General features: G+C 43.0%; 1 protein-coding gene across 1 annotated transcript; it reads left to right on the top strand.

Annotated features, from left to right (window-relative positions):
* The first annotated feature begins 210 nt into the window (after nt 1-210).
* On the top strand, nt 211-16,304 carry RNF103 (ring finger protein 103). The gene is made up of 4 exons (XM_064653498.1): nt 211-604; nt 2,697-2,836; nt 12,373-12,488; nt 14,173-16,304. The coding sequence occupies exons 1-4, from the start codon at nt 235-237 to the stop codon at nt 15,749-15,751; spliced, it is 2,205 nt and encodes a 734-aa protein (XP_064509568.1). The 5' UTR covers nt 211-234; the 3' UTR covers nt 15,752-16,304.
* Nucleotides 16,305-17,655: the final 1,351 nt, after the last annotated feature.

The following is a 17,655-nucleotide window of genomic DNA, read 5'->3' as shown; positions in this document are numbered from 1 at the left end:
TTTCTATATTATTTTCCTCGCAGGAGGCGCAGCCGCAGGGTCCAAAGTTGCCGCGGGGGGCAGGGACGCTGCCGCCCCCCGAGCGCGGCGATGCGGGGTCGGGCCGTGGTGCTGAATCACGGCGGGGGGGAGGAAGGGGAAGGGGAAAAGGGAAGAAGAGGAAGAAGGGGAAGGGGGAAAAAGGGGAAAGGGAACAAGGGGAAGGGGGCGGTGCCGGCCGCTCACGTCATTGTTATGTCTCCGCGGCTCCGCCGGGGCGGGGACAGCGACAGCGGCGGGCTGGAGGCGGGGGGGCCGCGGCCCCGCTCCCCTGACAGCCCCCGCTCCCCTCCCTCCCTCCCTGCCCGGCCCGGCCTCCGGCTCGGCGCTCCCGGGAAGATGTGGGTGAAGCTGTGCTGTTTGCTGCTCTACTTCCTGGCGCTCTTCGTGCTCGCCCGGGTGTTCGAGGCCGTGGCGTGGTACGAGAGCGGCTTCCTCGCCACGCAGCTGGTGGACCCGGTGGCGCTGAGCTTCAGGAAGCTGCGGACCATCCTGGAGTGCCGCGGGCTGGGGCACTCGGGGCTGCCCGAGAAGAAGGATGTGCGGGAGCTGGTGGAGAAGTCAGGTACGCGGGGCTCCCCCGTGACCCGGAGGGACGGACGGAGGTCGGTCCCCGGCCACCCCCGCGGGGCTCGGGGCGCCCTTGGGATGGAGACCCGGGCGCTGCTTCCCTTCGTAGGGCGGGTGTGGGGAGCGGGCTGGACCCCCCAGCTCGGGGATTAGTGGAGGGAGGCCGGGGAGCTCGGGGGGGGACGGTCAGACCCCGGCGGCGTTGTGAGCCCGGGCGGGCTGAGCGGAGGGAAAGGCCTGCGCTGGACGGGGCACCAGCAGTGGCCCTTCCCTTCCCTGCTCTTCCCTTCCCTTCGGGTTCCGCTGCGGGCGGTCGGGTCACCCAGGGTGGCACAGATGGGAGCGAATGTCGCCTGCCGTGAAAAACAGAGGAAAGAACCCAAATAGCTGCAGTGGATCACTGTTTACAGCTGGGGCCAGGTCCCTTCCCTGTATTCCTGCCCGCTTCCTGGGGTTATTACAGGTACGGCTGTCAAGATGGGCCCCGAGGAAAGCGGTGGTTTCATAGATGAGGAGCAGAAGGGTTGGGTACCCAGGGATGAGGTGTTTTTTTACAGGGGGAGCAGAACTAGATCTTGCATATAAAAAATAGCCTGGAAAAAAAAAAAGCAGGGAGGCGTTTCGGGAAGAAGGGAAAACCAGGTGAAGGAGGTGGACTTCTGGGGGGAGTGATGAACAGGGGAGGGTGAAGAGCAGTGGAGATGCAAGGAATGGCAGAAGTGTCCTGAAAGTAAGGGTGCTGCCTGGAGCAGGGGGGAGCTGGCCCCGAGGATTGGGAGATGGGGCTGATGTAATAGCTGTAGTGCCAGCCAAGCAGGAAAATGTGAGTAGCTGCTTTTAAATCAATGATCGAAGGGCTGCTGATCCAGAAGAGAGAGAAATCCCAGCAATCAGGATAGGCAGTGAGGGTCTCTTAATGTCTGGACAGAAAGGGAGAAGGATTTGGATGGATACAGTGAGTTCCATTTAACTTTAAAAATGCTAGTTTAAATAATTGATATTAATCCTGGGCATTTAAGTCCAATTTGCTGTTATTGTTCATTGTTTATTTATGTTTTTATGTTGTTTACTAGCTTTGCTGCTACAACAGTAAAAAGCAAAAGTAAAAAAAAGTGGTAGGTGTTTCCAATCCCTTTCACTCCTTGGCTGTCAGGTACTTTCATGATGTCATGATGTTTGGGTTGCATATGCTGCAGGGAAGTGTTTAACTCCAAACAAATTGTATTAACCAACTTCTTCAAATGTCATGGAAACACTTCTCATACCAGCAGGCTTTGCAGCATTTTTCCGTGGGTTTTTTTTTTTTCCTTTCCTCTTTTGGAAGCCCCTCAAGGGTTTCAGCTGTTACACTTATTTTTATATTTTGAAAGAAACAGCATTTTTGGACAAGACTTCATTTCTTAAAGCTTAATAGATTAGTTACTAGAATGCTGGTTGTCATTAACAGCGTTTGTAATGATTGTGAAACGAGACATGAGAAGGAAATGAGATTATGAAGGAAACATTATCGGATAATTTTACTGTGAGCTCTTTAGGTCGCTGCAATTGGAGTTCATGGGAACTTTTCCCAACTGTGCGAACAGAAGCCAACAGCTAAATTATTCTGCCTGAGATTCTTAATTGCAATAGGATGAGCAACACTGAGTTTTGGTACAAAATTATTGATTAAAATTTTGGAAGTCTGAACTATCAGTGTAGCTTGCTGCAAAACTGCTATCCAGTGAAACGAAAGCGAAGATGCATCAACCTGAATTGCTCTCAGCCACTGAACGTTGTTATGTGCAGAGAACGAGGCTTAGAAAATGTTCTTTTATTCCTTTGTGTGCTCAGTTGCATGTGTGGTACCTCTGTGTAATCAGAAGCAGAGCATTCATGTCTTCTGCGGTCTGACAGATGAAGTCAGATTGTTCATAGTCATATCACTAGAGATGGAATTATAATAACTTTAAAGTTTAGCTGCCTCTGTACTGAAAAGGCTCTCTGAGCAACCACGCAAATACAGTTAGTTAAACTGTTACTAGAATTTATAAAGTGATCTTTCTCGAGTGCCATTTTAACTGAATTTCTCCAATTGTCTCTTTTTTCAGGAGACCTCATGGAAGGAGAGCTTTATTCAGCTCTCAAGGAGGAAGAGGCCTCTGAATCGGTTTCCAGTACAAACTTTAGTGGTGAAATGCACTTCTATGAGCTTGTAGAAGACACAAAAGATGGGATCTGGCTGGTACAGGTATAGAAATTCAATCGTTTCTTTTTATATATTTATCACACCCCAAATGTGTTTCAAAGGAGGAGTTTATGAGGGTAGTTAACTAGCTGTAAAAATGTATAACAGAGGGATCTGGTGACAAAGATAAATTATATCTGGGAGATAAGGAATAGAGGAATAAATCTGTTTAAAAAAAAACGCAGGAGAGGCTGGAAGTGCCAGAATTCCTATACAATCAGGAAGAAAAATAAAACCTGTTATTCTGTGGATTGCTTTTTGAAAAGCAGGCACTTTAGAACCAGAAAACAAGCAAAGCAGCACACACTTAAGTACACAGAGTATGCAAGTCCTTGGCCCTGGTATTCTGAGAGCCTGTGTGATGTGAAGTAGGTGCATTAGCACAGATGCTCCCAGCTGGCACAGGAGAGGTGCTTCTGGTGCTGCTCTTCCTTTTGGCTGCCTTACAGGCTCAGACCCAACTGATTTAAGTTTCTGTTTATCTAAGTGGCTTAGAGCACTTGTAAAATCTCTGTTGGCTTTTCACAAAGGCAAGAGCTCAGTGTGCTACTTCCCAGGCTTAGCAGGCTGCTTCTACAACACACTCTTGGGGCTTAAAGTTAACCTTCTCCCAAATCTGTTGGGCCCACCAGTTATGGAGTGTGCTCCCCCAGGGCTGCATGAGAATAAGAGATCAGTTAGTAAAAGAAAGAAAGACTTTTTCAGATTGGATTCTGAAACAATTCATCATCACTCCTGAGAACATAAGTAAACCAGACCAAAACATAGAATTATTTTCTGCGTCAACTTTTCTGTTAGTAAGAGGTTTGGTTTTTTTTTAAGGCATAAGTTTCCTGCTAACAGTCACATCAGGCAATCAGAATTCCCTACCAGGCAATTAATTGTTCAGTCGATAGCTCCCACCTGGTTTTTCTGGTCTCGCTTCATGTTTTCTATGTAACAGGAAGTCATTAAATCTTGATAATCCATTTATTAGACCTGCACTGTCACCACATCAGATCTCACCCCCAAATAGACAGTGAGAGAACAGATTACCTTCAGACTAGAAATGGCAGTTGTGTTTTGGAAAAGATGTATTTGCAGTTTATTGAATCCAAGCTTGAGGTTTAAATCATGCAGAAGGGCATTCTTGAAGCAGAGTGCTGAAAGGAAGTTTACATGTCTCCAAGCTAGTTGATAAGTACAAGCATGAATATGCTATGAAAAACCTTCCCTTCTCCCCATGCAGCTCAAAAGGGTAAAATATGGTAGTTCTCTGTTGTCTGTTGCTTGCAGAATTTTACTTGTAATATATTTTCCACTGGCTTCCTAATAGCAGATCAGATAGGCTGTGCTTTGATATCTCTAGTGTGATGAATGTTGTCATCATTCTGGGAATATTTGCACAGCTATTCAGTTGGTCACAATAGCTGTGGAAAAAAAAATTAGTGGAATTTACTGAATAATTTACTGAACGCTATTTGTCTGTTTCTCTACAATAAAAACCACAAGACATGTCAAATTCCTATTTTTCATTCTTGCTTCTCGAGTTTTCGTCACTTCTGAGTTTTCATTTGCTCCATTCCCCACTGTAACTCCTGTCTGGATAACTCCTATGCTGGCTTTCTTCGTGTCCTTCCACAGGTTTTTCCTTGCTTTTTCTTAGGCCTTGTCCCTGCAGAGCCAGTTTTTACCATCTCTTCCCTGTTCTAACCCTTGCCCATCCTCCTTTACCGTTAGGCATCCTGTGGAAACTTCACAGCTAATTAACCAGCTCGATGATTTAGGCAGGGAACAGTGGAGAGTGAGGATGTCTTGCGGATGGGCTTGGCAAGGTCGGAGATTCCCCTGCTACTGGCTGGGAAGCAGAAGGGATCTCCAGATCCTTTTCAGGAGCAGAAGGAGAGGAGCAGTTCTGGCTCAGCTGGCGCAGTGGCTGTTGGTTGAGTTGGTTTTGAACACTTCATAACTCTGTATGGGAAGACTGGGACTCTGAAGATGATTTTTATTATGTAAATGAAATGTCTGATGTGGCACAGGCGGGCAGTGTGATAGCCGTCACTGTCTGCAGAGAATCAAAGGGAAAGGAGGAAACAATTTCTACTTCTTGATGTATTTGACACAAATTGAGATGTGAATTTGTCATCTAGAGTCAGCGAGATGAATTCCTTGAAGAAAGTCCAAGTCAGTACACAAGGAATCAGTGTTTGTGGGTTTGTTTCTTTATTTTCTGGAAATCCACATGCAAAGCATCCCTGTTCAGTGGTAATTTGTTTACCAGTGTAGCTGTTCACAGCTCCTGTGTGGCGCTTCCGTAGGGCCACAGACAGCAGCATGTTCTTTCTCCTATTAGCTCATGATCTCATCACCTTTCCCTTTATGCCGTTCTTCTTGCTTGTCAGCTGCTGCTGTGCACTGCTCTGGCTGGCAGGGAGGGTGAGTGGTAGTTTGTGGAGCTGCTTCTCTTGTTGGTAGAGGAGTAACACGGAGTGTTCTTACTTTTCCAGACTCTGGTATGGCTCGTGCTCTCTCGTTAGTCTCTAGAAACCTGTCACATCCAACAGTATCATAGCCATAGTGACTTTTTAAAAACCTACAGTAAGTGAGCTGCAAATAAAAATCCTCTTTGAATGAAGTTAAAATCTAAGTTAATGTATATTTTTATTTTAAAAGTCCCTACTGTAACGTAGTGGTAGAGAGAAGTAAAGGGAACTTTCTTCTTGGCATTGAATTACGGGAACAAACATTTTGATCATGTCTAGTAGAAGTGAAAAGACCATTATTATGGATGTAAAATGCTGCAGGCTATTCTGCATCTCAGCTCCTAGTTCAAGTGGTGTAGTCACAGTGCAAGGGATGTGCCTACAACACTTTGGTGGTGGTGGTCTGTTCGTTCTTTCTTTTGCTTGCAATTGTTATATTTGCCTTTTGGATTTTGCCAGGTGATCAGCTGTTCTTGCTAAAAGGAAATGAAGTAGAAACACTCTATTAATTTAAAAATACATCATTCAGTATTTCTGTCTTTTCCAATAGCCCTTCAGGATCATTTACCACAGGATACCTGATTTTTAGCTTTCAGTTTCCTTCTTGAGAGGCTTCACATCCAGCCATGGGTGCAGAATACCATCAGCTGGAATGTAATAGTTCTCATGCTGCCTGTGAATCGGTGTTAATTCATTACAGAAGCTCATTTATTCTCAACCTCTGACTTAACTGACAGCTTAACTGAGCTGTTCAGATCAGGTGCATAGATCACCCCACCTCCCTTGAGAAACTCCATGTAATTTTGAGGTGGTTAATTGTTGTGTGCTGTGATGGATGTCATCCTTTGTCTTTGCCTGTTTTGATCTGATTTCTCAAAATCTCTTTTCTCAGAAAAGCAAGAGATCTCCAGATATCTCCAGTCCATATGGGTGGATTCTGAACCAGTTGTGAGTTCTTAGGAAAGAGCAACTATGCAGAAATTCAGTTCCATCAGCACAATGAAAGATAATAAACAAGAGAGTGAGATGTCTCAGAGTTAATAAAAGTGCAGACAGTCATGTAGAAACTCATTGACATTCTCTGGAATAAGTGAGCTTTTTTCCAAGCTTTTAATAAGTAACTCACCAGTCCATTTATAATTAATTGTATTCCGAATGAGAATTTTCCAAGAACTTTTACTTCTCTTTTATCTACGGCAGCACAGTTGGCAACATAGCTGTTGATTAGAAAGGGCTCTATGAAAAGCACGTAAGAATTAATTAATTAATAGACTAGAGTTTTTGAATCTTTGTGGAGCCCTAAAAATCTTCCAGTGTGTGCATGGACTCTGTACAGTAATATTGGGCTTTCTCTGCTCATTTACCCTCCCCAGGCACGAGGAGTTCGTGGGTGTCTCAAACTGGAAACTGCTGAGCCAGACTGACAGTTCTCACGTACATACAACCTTACCTGTTCATTAAATCAGTTAGAAATCAGTTTTGACTTTGGCAAAGCCATAGTTTTTTTCCAATTCAAATGTCTGTATTGCTTTGTGCAGAGAGTGACTTGCTGAGGCTGGGTGAGGACTCACTGCATCTGGGAGAACCCTCTGTATGTGCGTGTGTGTGTGTCTGTGTGTGTATGCAACAGGGAATAGTGTCTCTTACTTCATAGGTTTTGTTCTTCCTGAAAGTTTAAAGCCTGTCACAGTGCCCTAGTGCCCAGAGTTGAGGAGCACTTGGAGTCGTCGTCTTTGTGGCTAATAAACCCACATTTTGGCTATTCATGTGTATTCAAAATTGTGTGCTCTTGGTATGAGCAGGTGTTCCTGACACCTGGTATCTCAGCTAGAATTGGTTAAAATAATGAGAGCTGGAATACCATGAAGAGCCTGTTCTACATTTGCCCATCTCTGACTCATTCTCATGCTTTGTGATATTTTAACATTTTTAGTTGTGAGGGAGGTTCAAAACTTACTGAGACCAAATCTTGTTACTGTGACCTGTTTTGAGTTCTCTGCATACCTGCCTGAAAGAGATTGAACAAGATCTGATTTAAATGCACAGAAAGCAGCAGAATGCTCAAGTGAGGTCACTATCATGTCATGCTGAAGTCCTTCAGGGGTACCTGAAGAGGAGTCTGTCTTTGCATTTTGCATTGTTATAGCAAACTCTTAAAGTAAGCTCTGTTTCCTTGAGCCAATTTCAGTCATATTTTTACTTTTATTTTAACAATGTATGTTTCATAAAATAATCTTTAAAAATGCTTAATGATAACTGCAAATTAAGGAGCAGCTGGATTGATGATGGTTCTAAAGTAGCTGTTGCAATACCGACGCACCTACACGATACACTTTGGTTTTAGATTAGGCAAGAGAGGCAGAGTGCCTTGCTGACTTTGTCCTGTTTTTCCAAGTGTTTGTATTTTTCTGTGTCTGGGGTATTTGCTCTTCAAGTCTGTTTGCTTCTTTAAGGTCATAACTGTGACTGCTTTAACATATAGATCAAAACGATTCTATTCATTACTTAATTAATCTCTTTTGGGATAATTCTGTGTATTTGAATGTCAGGAGAACTCTTCCAGTGCAAAAGCTCCCTGTTCAAATGTTGGTTGAAATCAGGATTTCAGCAATTGCAGTATTGTGTGTCCCTAGTCAAATTCTATTTGCATTTTGTTTTCTGTGGCACCTGGAAGCCACCTTCTTTGGGATTTGTGGAAGCTAAACAAGAAATCTCAATCAGAACATGTAGAAATAAAGGAGATTTCCAAACCCACACCTTTCCATTTTTACTTTGCACATCTTAGTGGCATAACTTATCCTGCAGAATTTCATAGTCATTGGTTGAGAATCTCCTGAGCTCTTGGGATATGGTGTGGTCCTCCCAAATTCACAGATGGAGTATGAAGAAACTCGTGTTTGAGACTTCAGAGGAAGTTTGTGGGTGGATGCTCAGTGAGAGCTTGTCCTTCTCTCCAGCATCTTCTCCTACTAAAGAAGTGAATAATTCAAATACAGAGATGGGAGTTCAAACCCTGCAGTCAGAGCCAGTCCTCTGGCCTGTTTTAGGTGTAGTTTCGGGAGCAGATCTGTTCTGTGATGTCAAGTTGTTAAATGGCAGGGTTACTGTGATCCTGTTGGATTCTCTTAGCCCATTAAGATGATTAATGGATTAATTGAGTTACCCTCATTGTCTTACCTGTCACTCTGACATGTGATATGTTACAGATTGTGAACATAGCTAATAATAAGAAAAGCTGGAAGGGTTTGTGTTTGTGTTCCTCCAGAGATGGTGTTTGTTTCTCAGCTGTGCTAGCCTGCTCTTGTGAGCTTGGGCTTTATTTCTATAACATTAAATAGTGTGTCTCTCTTACATTGTAAATTGTCCAAATACTCCTATCGACTTTTCTCTTCCTGGGAATGTGTGTCTGACTTCTGGCTTGGGTGTATTCATGGCTAATTTGTTCCTATCCGGCATAAATTGACATTGCCCTTTAGTTTCACTGACTCCTGATGTCAGCCCCACTCCTCCCAGTATGTGCAGTCAGTCAACCAGTGTGTTTTGTCGGGTATAATATATCCTGGGCTTTGCTTATTTTGCAGCCAGTTAATATTGATGGCTCATGTTTTCTTGTGGAGCAACTGATAGCCCCAGGCTTTTCCTCCCATCGCTGTTCCTGAGTGATGAACTCCCCGAGTGTCCTGTTCATTACTGAACTCAATTTCATGTGTGACACTCTGCATTACAAGATTTGTGCAGCTCTTCCTGCATGGCGTTATAATCCTCTTTCCTACACAGATGTGCCTTCCCAGTTTTATGTCGTGTACAAATGGCTTTGGGAGACTTCAGGCTCCCGCAGGAAGGGCATTAGTAGGAATATCTGCTGAACTGAGCTCTAAGGTAAATCTGTTAAGAAGCCTGTTAGCACCTTGCTGGCATTTTGATGTCTTCTTGCCATAGCCAATTTCTTGCTCACTTTAAAGCTTTATTTTTTTTTACTCAATATAGAAGTTTATCTCTAGTTCTCATGTAAATTTTCCATGTGGCATAATTCATGATACTCTACCAAACTACAAACGGGGTACTGCATTTTCTTACACTTGAAATGCGGTTCTTCTTCTCCAGGAAAAGAGGGATGTTTAGCTCTCAGTCAGAAATGATACATCTTCAGTACTTGCATGCTGGAATGGGGTGGAAAATGTAACCATCTCTGCAACTTTAAAATTTGTTCTGTAGTTTTGCATCCTACTGAGATCAAACTGGTGGGATTTTTTTTTTTTCATTTGTTCTTAAATATAGCTACTAACTTGTTGTTCTGCTGTCAAAATGTGAATTAGCCTGACAGGGGGTTATAAGAAATCTTCACAGGTTCTCCTGTGATTTCGTGTGCTTGTGTTACAGTTCTGGGATGGAGGTTTCCTGCTTACTCTGGTGTGTGTTATTTGAGTTTTGTTTCCATCTTTGGGTGATAGTCTCTTCCCATGAAGTTGCTGGTCCATGGCCAGCCATCTCCTCTTCATTGAAAGCTGAGTCATAGCAATAATTTAACTTTAAAAAGAAAATTATCTTACATTTCTATCCTGTCTTCATTGTATGGTGATCCTGCTGCTTTTCCCCCAGTTCTGTTCCTATTCATATGACTGAAGAACCTTTTGGTACAGCTTGTAATAGTCTTTGTACAGTCTAACTTGAATTGCTCATTTCTCCTTACTCTTTTTTTCTTGCATATCTTGCTTTGATAGCTCTTCCTTTTGACCTTTTCTTTAAATCCTTGTAGATTGTCAAACTACTTCTAACATCTCTTTGGAAGTGATTGCTAGGAAGAGGTACAGGACTTGACAACCCTTCTTTTTTTCCCCTTATTTGAAACATAAAATCCTCATAGCTTTAACACCATGGACTTGAAGAATTTTCCAGGCCTCTTCCACATTCAAATTCCCAGACTCCTCAGTCACAGGTTTTTAAGCTACATTTCTTTCTTATCAAAATTCACACTTCTTAAATAAAATCTGTTACAAGTGTTTGCAGGTTATTTTTAATTTAAACTGAATTGCATTGTGATTGCTTAACCTGCAGTACTTTCTTGGACTCCCTCATCCACAGAGGTGATGACTGCTTTCCAAAATTCCAAACCCTTGCCTCCATGTGGTGAACTCCCAGTGCTGTAAGTGGGTGTTGCCTGCGAGGAGCAGCTGCAGTGGATATGTTTATTTGGATTTTTTTCCATAATGATATAAAAAAGCATGAGCCCAAGGAATTTTACAGAGCTTCAGTGTGCAAAACCACAGTAGGGTTCCTCTGTGTAGTTACAAAATACAGACTGCTGGTTCTGTCATTGTCCTTCAGCATAAATAACTTTCTCCAGAAGGAAAGACTTTTTCTTAGGAAAGGAATTTAACTGGTGCCAAAAAATTCACCAGTACAAACAGCCAGATGACAGTAAAACATAGTGATGACTCTTATTTGCAATAAATCTCCTTCTCTTGACACTTTAAGTGAATATTTTAGTGTCAGACAGAAGAAACAGTGAGCAGGATCTGTCTTCCTGTACATAACATTAAAATGCTCTCAGTAGTAGCTCTGAGGATATTCTGGCTTTAAGGTGTCTATGAATTTGTTCTCTTTTAATTGAAGTGTATGAAAGGAAGAAGTTTAAAATATACGAAGTAATTGCTTCAGTTACATTGGGTGATGTAAAGAAGCCTCAGTAATACAACAGATTTCCCAGTTGGTTGTCTTGGTGCTTGAAGGTTACATTTAGCTAATCAAAAAGGCTTTTCTATGTGATATGTGTGTTTTGAGAATAACTTGAAGGATTCTTACCTAGATGTTCACCTCTGGTTTTATTTAAACATTCTAGGCTCAGTGGAATGGGAGTGTAATCTGTGACTTCAGTTTGTTTCCCTTTGTAGAGCGTTCTGCTTGGTGAATTATTTTAAGTTTCTGAGAGGATGTTACTTACCACAAAGCAGATAATATTTCTGAGTCTCAAAGGCCAGGCACACTTTCCAGGTCTGTACATAGAGAACTGTTAATCATGGTGACAGACGAACTTCCTGGGGCAAGCTGACATTTGAGGTTATTAAGTCAGAAGACGACTGGGATAAGTTTAATGGCGGGTAAACAAATATCTAACAAATGGAACTTTCAAAATTTAATTTAAAAATATATTTTAAGTGGTTGCCATTAAGCCTGCAGAGGCATGTGAGGCGCTTCTAAAATAGATAACTCGACGGCTGATGGAATAGTGCGTGATCAGTCATGTCATTCAAAATTACCTGCCAACTGCAGGCACAGGCAGGGTTTTCTTTTCCTTGTGGGATTTTTTTTCCCTTCCCTGTACAGTTATAGGTCGGAGGATGAGTGCTGCTTCTTTATCATCTGTGTCAGCAGAAGCTCACAGCGAGGTAACCTGAAGTACGACTTTAATATACTGGGTTAGAACAAATTAAACCTTGGGATATATCACGGCGAATTATCATCATGAAATGGCCAGATGGGGCATTGGAGTTGGTGGAACAGTCAAATAAAGTTACAGAGTGAGTCACTGGTAAAGCTGGAAGGAGTCAAGATTTTTAGGCATTATCTGGGAGTTTAATCACTGTTTTCCACCACTCAGGAGTGGCTGTTGGCAGTTTAATCTGGTACCAGGTACATGCATTATCCAACTCATTTAGTTGCTCTGAGACAACATTTCTTTGGTATGTTGTAACTTTTGATGGAGAATTATAATAAAATTATGGTCTTTTTTATTGCACAGAAGAGGAACCTGCTGCACCCTCTTCCTTTCTCCCCTACTATGAACTGGTTAATGATAGTTTTGTTATTTTCACAAGGGTTTTAGTAACTACCGCTCCTTTTAGGTACTTAATATTTTGATGCACTTCTGTCTTTCTGCAGAAACTGCATTTCTGTCTTAGAGCTTCACTCTCCTAAGACATTTAGGGTGATTCCCAGTTGTACACATCTATTCTATGTCCTGAGAGAAGGGGAAAGCAGTATCAAGTGTGACTAGCTCTCTGTTTTCATTGAATTTGCTCTTTATTTCAGGAAGCAAACTGACTGTGATACTAAACTAATATTTCCTTTTGGCAACAGGTCATAGCAAATGACAGAAGCCCACTGGTGGGTAAAGTCCATTGGGAGAAAATGGTGAAGAAAGTGTCAAGATTCGGAATACGTACCGGCACTTTTAACTGTTCCAGTGACCCCAGGTATATCCTTAAAGGATTATCTGAATCCCAAGAATATCTTAAGGCTCAGTTGTGTTCCCTTGTTGTTACAGCAAGGGCTCACTGTGTTATAAAAGTACCTGTGACAGAAGGTGACTTTATTCGTGTTTTTATCTCTACTAAAGTCTGCTCAGAATTCTCCATTACATTATTTATCAGCCTCATAAACACAGTTCTGCAGCTTCTTAAAGCATCGTGTGGGAAATGCATGATTAGACCATGGAGAGCGTGACACAGCAATGGAAAAGAATGAACAGGAGAGTTTGGCCTTACAGTCCAGGCATTCAGGGACTGGAACTATGCTTGCTCAGGACAAAGGCAGATATATCAGTTGTAGAGGTGTTGTATCACCATCTGGAAAGGGGAGACCAGGTTAGCATGAACCTTGGAAACAGTGCCTGCTTCCTAGAGTTACTGACAAATCCTGTTCCCTGACAAATGTATGTTTATATGTAAACTGGCACACACCCTTGGACAACATACAGTGTGCTGTGCAGGAGTCACTGTGTTTGCATATGATTTCGAACAAGGAAGAAGAACAAAGCCAGAGAAGCTATTAATAAATCTCTACTGCTGTAAAAATAGGCTTTTTTTGAACATTTTGCTGGAGGCATTTGCTTTACATGACAGGAGACTTTGTCTAGAATTCCAGTGGCATGTATGGATACGCACATCTTACACAGCTTAAGTCCTAAATGTTTACAGAAATCTCAAAGTTAATCATAAGAGGAAATTCTTAGGCTTTGTAGTGCTTATGCAAAATAATCTTGTCTAATCAAAATGCTGGTATTTGAACATCTTAAAAATTTGGCAGTGTTTCTCTTTGCACAGCTTGTAAGTAGTCTTAATGTTCTGATCAAATACTATGTTCTAAATGAATTAGATTTTTTTTAATACAAGAAATGTTTTGCTGAGTAAACCCTCGTGAATAGTTTTAATCAGATTGGAGCTGAAATTCAGCAGAACACTGCACCCTGCAGTAGTCAGGATACCTTCATTAGCAGGGTAATATCTTACAGCTCTTTCTAAAAATGTTACATTCAGATTCCTGAGGTGAGGCGTTGTCATTGTCTAAACACATGTTGACAGATCAAAACCAGAGAGAGTGTAGGTAAGATGGATGGTGAATGAGGCTGGTGGTTCCTATTTTCATATGCAGGGTTCTCAGAACAGTCTGGGTGCCTGTTGACTCTGTCATGCTTTGATTGTTGAAACTTGCCAGGCATTTCCTAAAAGGAGGACTACATAAATTGGGTGTAGTGATCATGGTAGGAGAGAAAGGATCTTCTGAGTAATCAGGTTCATCTCATAGTCTGGACCATGACTTGGGGTTCAGCCGTGAAGATCCTCTTCTTTTAGGTGTGGATTTGGGGTTCATCCATCTGCCTTCCAGACTGTGGATATTCTCTTAGGCCAAATAATCCAGCAGAATGTGTCTGCTTCCTGCTGTGCTGGTTTTGTGGCGAGCTCCCTCACCTCACCCTTTAGCCTGTCTGCATCCTGCCAAAATGCCCCAGTAGGAAGTGGACACGTGTCAGCTTCATTAAAACAACTGCAAACAGACCAGGTGCTCAGCATGTCTCATTTTTGGGCTCAGAACGCAGATTCAAGGACTCAGCTCCAGGCCTGTGAAACTCTGTGGTCTAACCTGCCGTTTTCTTTGTAGATACTGCAAGAGGAGGGGTTGGCTGAAATCCACCCTCATCATGTCGGTTCCACAAACCAGTACCTCCAAGGGAAAAGTCATGATTAAGGAGTACAGCGGGCACAGGATCGAAGTGGAGCACATTTTCAAGTGGATCACAGCCCACGCCGCTTCTCGGATCAAAACCATCTACAACTCCGAGCACTTGAAAGAAGAATGGAACAAAAGTGACCAGTACCGGGTGAAAATATACCTGTTTGCCAACCTGGACCAGCCCCCGGCGTTCTTCTCTGCACTAAGTGTAAAGTTTACTGGGAGAGTAGAGTTTATTTTTGTGAACGTGGAAAACTGGGACAACAAAAGCTACATGGCAGAAATTGGTGTCTACAAGATGCCATCGTACATACTTAGGACTCCTGAGGGGATTTACAGGTATGGGAATAACACTGGTGAATTTATATCACTACGTGCCATGGATTCCTTTTTGCGCTCGCTACAACCAGAAGTTAACGATTTATTTGTTTTAAGCTTAGTTTTGGTTAATCTGATGGCTTGGATGGACCTGTTTATTACCCAAGGAGCCACTATAAAGCGTTTTGTGGTTCTCATAAGCACTTTAGGGACGTATAATTCACTGTTAATTATTTCCTGGCTACCAGTGTTAGGTTTTTTGCAACTACCCTACCTAGACAGCTTTTATGAGTACAGCTTAAAACTCTTCAGGTACTCTAACACAACTACTTTGGCTTCTTGGGTAAGAGCCGATTGGATGTTCTACTCCTCACATCCAGCCCTCTTCCTCAGCACATACCTTGGTCATGGTTTACTAATCGATTACTTTGAGAAGAAGAGAAGACGCAATAACAACACCGATGAAGTAAATGCTAATAATCTTGAGTGGCTGTCGAGCCTGTGGGACTGGTACACCAGCTACTTGTTTCATCCTATTGCTTCTTTTCAACACTTCCCTTTCGACTCAGATTGGGATGAAGACCCAGATTTGTTCTTAGAGCGGTTGGCTTTCCCCGATCTCTGGCTTCACCCTCTGATACCAACCGATTACATAAAAAACTTACCCATGTGGAGGTTTAAATGCCTCGGCACCCATTCCGATGAGGAGATGCTGGAAACCTTTCCGGACAGCGAGAGTGACTCTGACAGTGAAAACAAAGAGGTCTTCAGCAGCGACAGGGAGGCCTCGGAGGACGATGAGCTGAGCACGTTTCACAGGTGCAGCGAAGCAGAGCATCGGTGCGGCGCTGGGCCCTGCCCGTGTGCCAACAAATATTGTCATCCCGAGCCATGCGGACGGAAAGCGAGGTCCTACGGCTCGTGCAGCTCCGCAGGCGACATGGAGCCAGACTGGTCGGCCTGGCCCCCCGAGATGTTGCACTGTACAGAGTGTGTGGTGTGTCTAGAGAATTTCGCGAGCGGCTGCCTGCTCATGGGCCTGCCGTGCGGCCACGTGTTCCACCAGAATTGCATCGTGATGTGGCTGGCGGGGGGGCGGCACTGCTGCCCCGTCTGCAGGTGGGCTTCCTACAAGAAAAAGCAGCCATACACACACCCTCAGCCTTTGTCGAGCGACCCCCCATCTTAGCTGTGTGTCCTGCGTAAGCTTTCGGGGTATTACTGCTTGCCTTTTAAATGTTAGTCACTTAAGAGATTATGTGGTTTGAAGTTTTTAGTTTAAATGTTAGTGCAGTGAACTAAAATATACATGATGCTAACGTTAACGACAGAATCATTTGGTTGCCTTGTATGTTGAACTGAATGCAAACTTGCCGTACAATAACTTGTTCTTTTCAACATCTGGAAACTTGATGCTGTTTTTTTGTAAGCACAAAAAAAATCAAGCCTACAACAGAAGTGTATTCCAGCAAACGTTTACAAGTTAGGATGTAGGTGAAATCAAAATTCTAATCGGAGACAATTGCTTAATTTAAGTGTTTCTTATTTTAGAGTCTGTTCAGCACATCTTTGTTGAATAATGTATGTTGTAAGACAGTACCATTTAAAAAAGAAATCAGTGAAATAAATTATTTTAAAAGGAGATTTGTAATGTTAATTGTTTTGATAAATATTTTGTGTGTATGGTTACGGATGTCTTGCTGGCCTGATTTATCTGTGAAGATAATAAAAATATAACACAACTTTTGCGACTAATAAATCATCTCCTAGTGATACAGGAATTCATTGCTCCAGGGTTATCCACTGGCCAAGCAGAAGGCAATGGTGTTTCACTGGGAACTACTTCCTTCATAAGTCTGCTGCATTGAGGTGCTTCTCTGCTTGACCAGTGGTTTTCCAGTTGATTACAAACTGCTTTTCCACATGGAAACCTCTTCTACCAGCTGTCTCTGCAGCAGCCTCATTTGCAGATATGTAGGAAGCCTTTAGGGCAGCTCCTCTGCAGCCTCAAAGTAGACTGTCGTGGGGGAGCACAATATTGGCATACAGTGAGAAAAGTGGCTTGTAAAGGTAAAAATTTCCAGGTTCCTACTGTGCTGGTATTTTGAAGTGATTTATGATTTCTTTGATAGTTCTTCAATGCCATAAAAAATTGACTCTGTTATTTTCTTTATACTTCAGTATGAAACTGTGGGTTTGATTGTACCTTTCAGAAATCATCTGGCTGAAAATAACAGAGGAAATGTTGGTTGGAAAGAAAAAGTTGTGGAGGGGAAGAGCAGATGATGATGTAAGCAGAGGAAAAGGCCAAACTAGAAAGGTGTTTTTTCAGTTGTTTCATTGTTTATTTCTTTCCTAGATCTTGCCCATGTGGTATGAAAGGAGGATAATGAAATAAAGATGATAATAGGAAATACAAGCACAGGTTCCTCTTGCAGTTACAACGCATCTCTCTGTGCCTTTATAGAGTTGGGAGGCTGTTCACAGAGCTCTGGCACTGTTTCATCTGTCCAGGGTACCTGGGCATTCTTGTTTTTATTAACAAATGTTTCATGGCTCCTGTCACCAGGTGTATTCCCAAGGATATCCATGTAATGATCAGAAGAGCTGTTTTTAATTGTGAGTCCTTTTTCCTCTTCTTGTTTCCTTTTTCCCCGTGGCAGCACTGAAGGAGGGAGGTGGAAGGGGCAAAATATCAGCAACTCTCCTGTGGTCCAGAAAGTCATTTTTATTCCGCTTGAGGGCTGCCAGTACATGCCCTGTCTCTGTCATTACAGCCTCGGCAGAGCAGCGGAGAGGCATAATGAGGGCAAAGATCATTTCTGCTTCCAGTCTGTGCAGCAGTTTGGCGTATGTGCCTGTCATGAGTAGCTGAAATCCACCTCGTTTCAGGACTGCTCTGAAACCTGCACTGAAATGAGGCCTTGCCAGGGGAAAGGGGGAGAAGTTCTGTGAGTATAAATAAGGCTGTAGCTGAGGTGCTGACGAGCCTCTGTGTTACAGCCCCGCTGTACCGTTTTGCTGGTATCTCAGCAATTTGCCAAACGCTGTGAGTGCAAGGCTGTGTCCTCGGGGCACTGGGTGCTTGTGGAG

Source organism: Pseudopipra pipra, chromosome 4, assembly GCF_036250125.1.
Source record: "Pseudopipra pipra isolate bDixPip1 chromosome 4, bDixPip1.hap1, whole genome shotgun sequence".
NCBI lineage: Eukaryota > Metazoa > Chordata > Aves > Passeriformes > Pipridae > Pseudopipra > Pseudopipra pipra.
Note: the sequence above shows the minus strand (reverse complement) of the source record. Positions and strands in the feature narration are given on the sequence as shown.